The 12328-nt window shown below is 36.3% G+C and overlaps 1 protein-coding gene across 1 annotated transcript in view; it reads right to left on the bottom strand.

Moving 5' to 3' along the window:
* The window catches only part of LOC107876923 (F-box/kelch-repeat protein At3g23880-like), a 17379-nt gene extending 5262 nt beyond the window's left edge, over window positions 1–12117 (bottom strand). Inside the window, exon 1 of the mRNA XM_047394180.1 lies at window positions 11328–12117. Within this exon, the coding sequence (XP_047250136.1) occupies window positions 11328–12117 (790 nt within the window). The remainder of the gene's footprint in view (window positions 1–11327) is intronic.
* Between the last annotated feature and the right edge of the window lie 211 nt (window positions 12118–12328).

The following is a 12328-nucleotide window of genomic DNA, read 5'->3' as shown; positions in this document are numbered from 1 at the left end:
GGGGTAGGGGTAGGGTAGGTGAGGGTATGGGTATGGGGTGGTGAGGTGTGAGGTGTCCACTTTTAATTGGATAGGTTGTTAGGATAAGATAAATTAGTTAGAGGTATTGTTTTGTTTATATTTGTATTTTTGTGGGATATAATTACATTGGGTTGGACACATAGTAAGGTGAACTAAAAATGAATAAAATTAGACTTTGGGAGGGACAAAATTAGGTGTCTACATCATGCCCCCTTTGAATGTAAACACGAAGTGTTTTCAGACAAAGAAGTAGACAGCGAGACCCGACCATTATTCAAAGAAAGAAACAGAAGGAAGAAGGACAACCGGATTTTGACTTAAGACATCCTACCTACCCAAGTTATGAGAGAATCAAGTCACAAGTATTTCAAAGGATTGGAAAGAGAAGGACTATGCCGAGTTGGTGAGTCGAGTGAGGTTCCATCGAGGTTCCAGTCCGAGGCTCTGTTATTACATCAAAAATGAAAATTACAAGTTAAAAACATAAATGAAATTACAAAATCCTATCTATGCAGCTTCTTCTTGACTTTTGACTTGAGTTTCATTACCCTATTCTTCAGGCGGGCTCCTGACTTTCAATTTCATCAACTTGTTGTTTGGCTTTCAATTGTTTCACCTCGTTACTTAACTTTCAATTTTCTCACCCAATTTTTCAGGCGGGCTCCTGACTTGATATTTTTCAATCTGCTAACTTTCAACTTTTCACTTTGTTGCTTTGTTTTCAAATTCTTCACCTTGTTGCTTGACTTTCAACTTCTTCACTTTGTTGCTTGACTTTTCATTTCTTCACCCTATTCTCCAGGCGGGTTCCTGACTTGCTATTTCATTAACTTGTTGCCATGCTTTCAACTTCTTCACCCTGTTCTGTAGGCGGGCTCCTGACTTGTAATTTTTCAATCTATTTAGCTTTCAATTTCTTCACCTTGTTGCTTGGTTTTCCATTTATTCGCCCTGTGCTTCGGGCAGGCTCCTGAAATCACATCAAAACTAAAAAGAAAATTATCCCAAGCAAATATTATTATAAAGAGGTTTTATTTGCCAGAAAAGTAAAGTTTCAAAAACAGAAATTGAATTTTATCCCTTGTTTATCATCAGAAGACTTTTGGAAAAGTCACATCATACTTGCATGTTGCAATAATGAATCAAAACTCTGACCAAGAAATGCATCTCTTGAGAGTACAATTGAATAAGCAAGACTAGGAAGTGCATCTCCTAAGAATTAAAGTGAGGGATTCTAACTAGAAAGTGTGTCTTCTAGAGATACAAGTTTAAGTTAAAAGTGTGTCACCTGACAAATGAAAACTAGCAAGGAAGTGTGTCTCCTAAGGATTAAGTGCAATAACTCAACTAGAAAGTGCATTTTCTAGAAATCAAGACTCAAGTTAGGAAGTGCATCACCTAAAAATCAAAATTCAAAATACGCAATCAAGGAAGTGCATCTCCTTACCAATGTTGCTTAAATTATCAAAACGAGGAAGTGCATCACCTAAAAATCAAAATTCGAAATATCCAATCAAGGAAGTGCATCTCCTTACCAATGTTGCTTGAATTATCAAAACAAGGAAGTGCATCTCCTTACCAATGCCGCTTGAATTACTCATACAAGGAAGCAGTCTCCTCACAAATGGTTCTTGAATTAACCAAACAAGGAAGTGCATCTCCTTAGAAATGTTTTCATGAATTAACCAAAAAAGAAAGTGCTTCTCCTTAAAAATGTTGCTCGAATTGCCTAAACAAGGAAGTGCATCTCCTTACAAATGTTGCTTGAATTAACTGAACAAGGAAGTGCATCTCCTTACCAACACCGCTTGAATTACCAAAATAAGGAAGTACGTCTCCTAACAAATTTTGCTTGAATTAACCAATCAAGGAAGCGCGTATCCTTACAAATGTCAATTAAATTACTAAATAAGGAAGTGTGTCTCCTAACAAATGTCTCTTGAATTAATCAAACAAGGAAGTGCATCTCCTCACAAATGTTTCTTGAATTAACCAAATAAAGGAAGTGCATCTCCTTACAATATTGCTTGAATTGTCCAAATAAGGAAGTGCGTCTCCTTACAAATGTTGCTTGAATTAACCAAACAAGGAAGTACATCTCCTTACCAACACCGCTTGAATTACCAAAATAAGGAAGTGCGTTTCCTAACAAATTTTGCTTGAATTAACCAATCAAAGAAGTGTGTCTCCTTACAAATGTCGATCGAATTATCAAATAAGGAAGTGCGTCTCCTAACAAATGTATCTTGAATTAATCAAACAAGGAAGTGCGTCTCCTCACAAATGTTTCTTAAATTAACCAAATAAAGGAAGTGCATCTCCTTACAATATTTCTTGAATTGTCCAAACAAGGAAGTGCTTCTCCTTACCAACATCAATTGAATTACAAAAACAAGGAAGTGTGTTTCCTAATATATGTCTCTTGAATTTCTCTAACAAGGAAGTTCATCTCCTTACAAATATTATTTGAATTACCCAACCAAGGAAGTGCATCTCCTTACAAGGAAGCGTGTCTCCTAGAAATCTTTAATTATGAGTTTTACCAGGGCTTTGAATACCAAATATATGCAGAAATATTGTCTCCTTCATTTGTGGAAGTGCGGTATTACAACTTTTGATGTTTAGGATTTGAAATCCTTGATTCGAAGGTAACATGTGTTCCTATTTCATACAAAGAAAACTTGTTAGTTTAAAAACATGGTGGCTGGTTTGCGACTTTGGATTTGGTGGAAATTGCTCTTGCCCCAGTCGCATTTAATCTTGCTTTCAACCATTAGCATGTGTCACTGTCTTGCTGTATCAATGACCCAAACTCAGATTATTAAGAGTGACTCTGAAATAAATACAGTATCCCTGCTTTGTCATGCTTCTCAGATAAACCCTTTGAACCTTGGTATTTCCATGAGTTCCCAGACTTGTCGGTTGACAAAACTTTCTGCATGCCTTGTTTTGGCTCACAATCATGTCTTTAGCATGTGCTGACCCTTTTGTCTTGCTTTGTGCAATTGAAGAAGCTGGTAGCCAGTTTTGAAATCTTTCTCACTTATTTTGACATGAACTTGACTCAAAGACAAGAGAAAAATGACAATGACTTTTATTTGGACAATTGACTCAAGAAAACAAAATAAAAATAAAGAAAAGAAAGAAAAGACAATGAGTGTCCCCATTTGAAATAAAGAAATGAAAATTTTTTCTAGACATGACAGTCAACTCTAATGATTATGCCATGCATTTTGGATTAAGCTATCTAATCTTTCCATCCAAACTTTCTACCAATTGTTGTTGAGTTAATGGCCTTGAAACTGAGTTGCTCTCTTAGGATAATTGCATTCAGACCTCATTCGGCTAGTGACGCCTTAAAGGGTCTTTTCCTAAGCTCACCATTGTCTTATGGTGTCTGTGAGGGGTTTTACTAATGAGACTCTCTTATTCTCATTTCTCCCAACTCACAATCGTCTTACGGTGCCCGTGAGGGTTTTCACCAATAAGACTCTCTCATTTTTATCTCTCTCAACTTACTATCGCCTTACAGTGCCTATGAGGATTTTCACCAATAAGACTCTCTCATATTTTATTTCTCTCTTGATTCCTTATGCTGAGAAACACAAGTAGTTCCCAAAAAGCGTCATCATATCCATTGCATGCTTAGCCTTAACATTCTCAAAGATTGATCTGAAGGTCTTTCTTTGTAACTTGGCTTTTGGATAGGGTTAGAAAGAAAGGATGGCATGAGGCCCAAACAACACTTGAAGTGGGTTAGAACTTACAACTTTTGGAATCGACTCAAACAAATGAGGATTAACTCATGCCCCAGTTTCTTTTGACCGGATGATTCTAAATTGTTTATTTGGTTGGACCAAGCCTTTGACACTTTTTTTTTGTAAACATTTTTGACTCTTTTTTGAAACTTTTTGACTTTATCTTTTTACTCGACACTATTCTTTGAACTTTGCTTACTCTATCTTGATTCCAAAAGAGGGGTATGAAAGAAAATAACACTAAGGCTCAAATGGGGTAAACAAAGGATGACACAATGTTTGGATAACAGAATGAAATGCCTTCATCATATCAATCCTTGAGAATGCAAGTACGTAACATGCAATTGGAAGTAAGAGATGAAGATCATTTGTGACATCTTTTTAAGCAGATTGAGTCTGTGCGTCACTACTTTTTCTATAAACTCCACCTTTGTTATACATTTCTCATATCAAATGACTCATACTTTTGTGGAGCTGCTTATCTTCTTGTTTCTCTTGATATAGCGATCACACATCCACTATTTGACCTAATTGGGACTTTCCTTTTGATCGATGACCAAGTTGTTCTTGTGATTCTCAAAATAATTGCCTTAACTTGTCACCAAATGTCTCAGCACTCTATCTATTTTCTCATATGCTCTCTTTTTCTAACTTTAACCCTCTGATTCAATGTTCATGCTTAAACTGGATTTTAAGATCTGGTTGAAAATTTCACTAGCATGTTATATCACTAGAGTTAACACAAAATGTACTATATAAAGAAAACAAAAAAACAACACATATTTAAAACACAAAGGAAAATGAGACACTTCATTTAGTCAAAACAAAAGATAAATGGGTTTGAACATAAACAACAAAAGGAAAAGACAAGACAGATCCCGAACTACAACCCCGAAATAATTCGGAGAACAGAAATTAAAATAAAACAAGCTACCAAACCCTTTCCTACTAAGGAGAGATGTGACTTCTCAATTGCTCAACCTGACATCTTAGCCACTGGTTTGCATATCAGCATGACTAGAGTTTTCCTCACTGTCAATGTTCTGCACCATGATTAATTTATCTTGAGTCATCTTTTCAATTTCTCTTTTCAAAGTACGACAATCTTCAATACTGTGACCCTAAACATCGAAATGATATGTACATCGTACATTAGGATCAAAACTTCTTGGATGTGGGTCAGGAGTATACCCAAGGAAAAGAGTGATCATGCCCTGCTGTACCAATCTCTGGAATAAACTTGCATACGACTCTCCAATGGGTGTGAAGCTATCCCTCAACTTCTGTCTTATTTAATTATTTGGCTTAAATTAAAAACCAGGCCTAGAAGGGCTTCGGTATGTATGTGGAGTTAGAGGATAACTCGGTAGAGTTGGCACGTGCCAGTGTGGGTAAGATGAGGGTTGAACATATGGTTGCGCATTATACACTTGATATAGAGATGGGGGAATGGAGTGTAATGGATTTTGGGAAGGATTCTGTGGAACTTGGCCATAAACTTGGGTTTGAGCCCGTGGGTAACGATGGTATGGTTCTCTTACCCGTGCCTGTTGTCCAACAATAATAGCAGATGCATCTTCCTCATTCTTCTTTCCTCCAACACTTCCCGAACCTTTTTGAATTGCTTGAGTAGTCGCTTTCAATGTTGCAAAACTCACAATGTGAGTGGTCTTAATTCCATCCTCTATCATCTCCCCCATTTTGAGGACCTCAATAAATGGCTTGCCTAATGTAGGTAACAAGTGTTGATAATATGTTTCATCTAGCACTTGAATAAACACCTCCACTATCTTGCTTTGTTTCATTGGCGGTTTTACTCTAGCAGCTTGTTCGCGCCATCTGATCGCATACTCCGTGAAACTCTCAGTATTCTTCTTTTTTATACCAGTTAGGGATTTTTCATTAGGTCAACTCCACATTGTATTGAAATTGTTGCACAAATCCATTAGCTAGGTCATCCCAACTAATCCACTTGTCAATGTCTTGATCAACAAACCATTCTGAAGCTAGGCCTGAAAGACTCTCCCCGAAATAAGCCATGAGTAGTTCTTCCTTTCCTCTAGCGCCCCTTAGCTGGTAGTAATAGTGTCTCAAATGTGCTATAGGTGCGCCATGTCCATCATAATTCTCAAACTTCGGCATTTTAACACCAAGAGGAAGATGTACACCTGGAAACATGCACAGATCTTTATATGAGATACTTTTGTACTCCCCAAGTCCTTGCAATTTTTTAATAGTCAGTTCCAAACGTCTCAATTTTCTATCTATTTCCTCTTGTTCTTCTGTCATAACAGGATTCTCAGTGTTAGGAGGAAATTCAGGCAGTTGAAGGTAATCGTAAGGATCAATCGACTTAAATGTGGGCTCGGGAGCGTAATGCTGATCACTAAAAATATTCAATACAGGGTCACTTGTAGAGTGAGGAATCACAACCATTGGATTGACATTAAAAGCAGGAGCTCCAGATGGGAGTGGGGCTACAAAAGCATGAATAGCAGGCGGAGCCGAGCATGTGGTAATTTTGTATTGAGGAGTGAGGAAATGAATATTGGAAGTGTTTGGATATTGTTGCCCCGGAGTAGGTCCTGATGCATGTTGTGGCGTGTCGACCAAAATAGGAAATTGTGCATGTGACACTAGAGACAAACTAAAAATATATTCCAGATTATCTGCGGGAAATAGAGGAGGCGGCAACCCATTAGCCCAAGCTCGATGCATTTCTATCATTTGTTGCCTCAATTTCCGAATCTCTTCATTAGCTCCTACATTCTCATTCCCCAAACTTCCCATCTGATTAGTGACAGCAAACTCGGTATCCTTGTTGGCCATAACTTTCTCTGTTACTTGGAGCAATATGGAGGACCGGCCAAAATGCCACAAATCAACCACCTTAAACTAACTAGACAAGAGATAACAAATGCGTTAGAGTTCAACGATTTTTCAAAACCTCTTCTTCTTTTTTTTTTTCCTGAAAAAAATCACCGAACCCTAGAAGGGCGCCTACGTATCTCACCCCCAAAAGGGGAGAATCAGGTGTGCGTAGTTCGTGAAGTTTTTCCAAAATGGCCAATTAAACTCTTTTTTCTTTCTTGAAACAACGTGTCAAAAGAATTGACGAACTTTTTTTTTTTTTTTTTTTTTTTTTAGGTTTAAATCTCTATACAAAATGAAACCTGTGATTACCAAAGAAAAATCTTTTTGGGTTTTCGATTTTTGAATTTCATGTGAAAATGAAACTTGAACCTATTAAAGGAAAATCTTTTTGTAGTTTTCTTTTAAAGACGTATATGAAACACCTACTCTAAATAGAGAGTGAAGAAATATTTTTGGATTTTTCAAATAAGATTCCAGAACCAACAATAGGCTGCCTACGTATCTCACTCCCAAAAGAGAAGAATCAGGGGTGCGTAGTTCGTCCATATTGGACAAATAAAGATTAACTAACAGACTGACCCTAACTTAAGAGACACAACCAAAGACCGAAGAATAAAAGAAAATAAAAAAAATAAAAATTGGGTTTTAATTTGACACCAACAACTATGAAAGAAAAATCTTTTTTTTTTTTGAAATTTTCGAATTATGAATGCGTGGTAAAGGAATAAAAAGATTTTTTTTTTTGATATTTTCGTTATATGAAATGTACAAAACTTCTACCATTTTTTTCATTATATTTTTTTTTTTGCATTTTCCTTTATAAAACCTCCTATTGTAAAAACAAATCTTTTTTTCGAAATTTTTGAATTGTGAAAAATAAAAGCCATAAAGAACTCTAAAAACTACAAAACTCTTTTGCGGACTAATTTTTTTCTTTTTCTTTTTTCTTTTTTTTTTTCACACACTTTACTTTCTAACACATGCTTTACCCCACATCAGTCTGTCAAATGACCACGTTATCCTCAAAGATGCAACATTTAGCACGTAGGAATGCTTTAGAGGTAAGTCTCCTACAAAGGACCAAGTGGACCCGCTAGGTCTCAATATGATGCACATAAGCATGACCTAAAGGCTGACCTACGTTGGGGTTCACTAACAAGGCCGTTAGGGGGAGCATATGGTTGATAGTGGCTGCTTAGCTTTTCATTTACTCCATACATCCAACGGCTCCTTCCTAAAATAAAGGTGACTCAACTAGAGTTCGTGCGCACGATGTGAGCTCCGAGACTTGTTGCAGAAGGAATTGACTCGGGTTATGCAAATGATGTCAGATATAAAGAGGTAACACATAAGGAAAACTGTAAACAAAAAACACAGAAACACACAACAGTGATAACAATAACACAAACAATATTCACAAACAATGTTTATGCACCCATAATGCCAAAAAAAGCTGATACGACTCCAAAAATAAGCCCAAATTCTGAAACGTCCCCAGTGGGGTCGCCAGACCTATCACACCCCTTTTTCGTACTCCAAAAGATTAATTTTTAAGTTCGAAAGGGTTTTATTATTAAGTGACAAAAAATGAAAATTCTGTTCCTAAAAGGATTTTTTTATAATTAAATTCAGAGTCGCCGCTTGGCATAATTCGATGTGCCAAGTCACCTTTGAAAAATTCTTTTCGAAATGGTTTGACTCTTTAAAACTAGTTTGCAAACAGAGATTCCGGCTAAGGAATTCTGTTGACTGAGGGGAAGGTGTCAGGCACCCCTCGATCCCGTAGTTTGACCACGGTCGCTTGACGGAGCGTATAGGCTAATTTGACATTATGAATATATAAACCACACAAAACATGCAAAACAATCAATCAAGCAAACAAGATAAAACAATCCAAAATTTAGTGTCCGGTCCAATTATACAGTCCAAAAATAAAAAAAATGTGTAAAAATAAATTCTACACTAAATTAATTCTAGACTAATGCTCTACTCGACACCTTGGGCCTTCATCACGAACGTCCTCCGGGTACATGATACCTCGGAGCATTCCCCGGTGAATAAATATATACAGATACTTCGGGGCATTGCCCGGCCAAATTATACAATTGATTCAAAAGTGATAAAATCAAACCATTCAATCAAATTTCAAACATTCAATCAACCCATAATCTCTAGATTTGCCTACCCGACCTACGTCTTGCCTATTCAATCGGCGTATCTTGATACTACTAAATTCAATTAACATTTATTTCAAGTCAAACAACTAATGAATCAAACTAATCAAAATTCACTAATTATATCAAGTTTTCAATTCTCGCCCCACTTATTCTTAATGATTAAACCAATTCTATACACATTTCATCAATCAAGTTTTCAACTTCAGCTTCAACATCAAACCAACAAACAACGATGAAATTCAATCATGTCAAACACACAAATCATTCATAACTATGTGGAGATTAAGAGGCAAAAGGATAGAATTGGACCTCAAGTGTTTTCGATTGACTTAAAGGGAGAAGTAAGAGTCGTTCCGAGAGCCTCAACGGGTACCAAATCTCGAATATGATCCAACTCCAACACGGATATCTCCAGAATCCGATTCGAACTCAAAAATAGTGAACACCCAAAATAAAATACGAACAAAACCAAGACTGGAAGACGAAATTCACCAAGACTAAACTGAATCTCTCTAGAATTAGATTGAACCTCACCGGAATTAGACCCAAAACCGGTCAAGTCGACTGATTCGAGTCAGGTACCATGGTCAAAATCCATAGTTACCTCTCCGTCGGAACTCCGGTGAACTCCAATGGTGATCGAAACAAGCAGAAAGAGAACACAACAACATTTTTTGGTGAAAAGATGCTATTTCTTGGCCACAAACGTCGAAATAGTTAAACCCCAGTCCCTTTTCTATCCTCTCTTGCTCAGACATCTCTCCTATTCCATTCACTCTATCCCCTGTCGATCGTCATCTCCATCTCTCTTCTCGATTTCACTATCCCCCCCTACGAATCACCTCGCCTTTCAATGTTTTTCACCCCCTTTTATGCAATTTTTTATATGGGTGTGCGTGTGTATGACTGTATGTGAGAGTGGAATGATGAGTTGTGTGTGTGTTATTATGTGTGTATGCGTGATTTCCTTTTGTGAAGAAGGAAGGAAGGTTTCTGTTTTTTGTGTTCTGGGCGTATATATGTTAGAATGGAAAATGGGGAATCAATTTTTCTTTTGCTGTAGGGCCCGTGAATTTTATTCCTTGGGTTCCTTTTTTGTGTGTTGATGTGTGGGACACGTGAGTGGGGTGAGGGGGTAGGGGTAGGGTAGGTGAGGGTATGGGCATGGGGTGGTGAGGTGTGAGGTGTCCATTTTTAATTGAATAGGTTATTAGGATAAAATAAATTAATTAGAGGTATTGTTTTTGTTTATTTTTGTATTTTTGTGGGATATAATTACATGGGGTTGGACTCATGATAAGGTGAACTAAAATGAATAAAATTAGACTTTGGGAGGGACAAAATTAGGTGTCACACATTGGATATTATATCATTCTAGAATTTGATTTAATGCCCATCTCAAGCACCATTTTGTTGAAAAATTTCACATGCAATTTATTTTTTCTTTTGTTTCTTCATCAAGTTTCATTAAATTCAAAAGTTTCCTCAATTAATGCTGCTGCATAAAAGTTAACAATGAGAAAACCACAACATGTGTGTCAAACTATTGATCGAACACTATTTTTTGTTGGATTTGAAGTTTTTTCTTTATCCATTTTTGAGAAAAAAAAATAAAAACATAATTATCACTTCTCCTAAAATTCTATGTTCACGAGTTTTTCCATCTATTCCATAATCACAGCAATCAAATATTTCCTCTATTGCTTTCTCTAATTAATTCAACCCATTCTTGCTAATATTATTGTTATTACTGAAGTGAAAGAAGATACAACCTTCCATTGGCCAAATACCTAAATTAATTGAAGGACAAAGCCAAAGAATTTAATTATCTAGTAGCAACAATGAGATTCTTTTTTCATGAAAATAGTAGAAAGGAAGGGTCAAATGAAATATCCATGAAGATGTTGGTAAAGTTCTCCTTAAAATATGTCCTTTGCAAAATACATAAAATCAAACTCATACAAATCATCACTTACAGTACAGTTGCAATAATCATAATATTTGTCGCCTTCAATCTTGTAGTGTTCCTTGTTCATTTTGTGAAAGCGGGCAGACAAGGGTTGGAAAGAATTCCGTCAAAAGACCATAATGAAATTCATTAATATGTAAACAGTTGCTTACGTTATCTTTTGGGTTGTCTATCATGATTTTATCGTGAAACATAAGCAGAAATTCACCTCCTTTTGACAGAAAAAAGAGTGAGAAAATAAATAATCCACGGGATATAGAGAATAATTGATAGTAAAAATCTTTCTCCAGGATTCTTTATTCTCATACTCCTTCATAGTCCACACATCCACGTGAGTAGTCTAATTATTATAAATCATAGATAGATTACTTTTCAACACTCCCAACACAAGAAATTTATCCTCTTCTCCACAATAAGGTCGCTCTACCTTTTTCCATTTCTCATACCTCAAATCAAAAGAGGTTATGCTCCAACCACTTTTTATATCAATACTAGTAGCCCAATAAAGCGTGCCATTCACAAATTTACCTGGACCAATTAACCGCGTCACTCTCTGAGAACAATGTATTGTTCGCCAAGAATTGTCCTTTAGGCTATAGATATTGATCTCTTGAAAGTTACGTGGATAGCGAGTAATAGAAAAACTACACAGTACCTTATAATCATCATGAATATCATCATATCCAAAACCATATGTGCAATGAGCATCATCCTTCGATTTAGTTCTAAAATCAGGCAACTTCTTATACTTTCTTAATGCTGGGTTCCATAAAGACAATTCTTTTGCCTCATTGACAAGAAAAATCAATCCATTGACAGAACCCTCAATCACACAAGATATACCAGAGTTTTTCATGTGATAATCCAAGTTAGTTTCCTCCATAATAGGACATTCCTTAAGGTTGAATTCTGGTTGGGCTATCCTCCACATAACACTATGGTTAGTATAGTCTTTGTTCTTATTAGCTGATAAAGTTAGATGATATTTGGTAAACTCAGGGCTAGAAATCAAAGAACTCCAAGATTTTAAAACAGACTTGAATCGCAAGAGAGATTTAACGGGAAGCCTTGAGAGAATTTCAGTAAGGATTTCAGCTGGCCAATAAAGTTTTGTGGGGTTGCTTTGATTTGGATGTTGATGGGAGGCTTCATCAGATACCGGGTGTTTTCTTGATAAGCCGAAGACCTCAGTTTCAGAACTTGTTTGTCCTTCTAGTTTCAGCTTTTCCATGTCTCCTTGATTGATTAATCCGTTATCTTGTTCATCAGATTCTGAATTTTCTTGCTTTATTGCATTATTCTCTCCATTTAGTAGCATTTGGATCTTTGTAAATGTTGGAGCTGATAAAGAGAGAAAGAGAGAAAGAAAGAAAGGAATGAATGAACTAAAGATGAAGTTTCTTTTGCTAGAATTTATAACTTGATCATATGGCTAGATTAAGTGAAGTGTTATACTAAATCTCTCATCTCACTCATTTATGTAAATTTATGATTAGATTATGGTGAATTAATTAAGGATGAAATCAAAT

This window comes from Capsicum annuum, chromosome 7, assembly GCF_002878395.1.
Source record: "Capsicum annuum cultivar UCD-10X-F1 chromosome 7, UCD10Xv1.1, whole genome shotgun sequence".
Classification (NCBI taxonomy): domain Eukaryota; kingdom Viridiplantae; phylum Streptophyta; class Magnoliopsida; order Solanales; family Solanaceae; genus Capsicum; species Capsicum annuum.
Note: the sequence above shows the minus strand (reverse complement) of the source record. Positions and strands in the feature narration are given on the sequence as shown.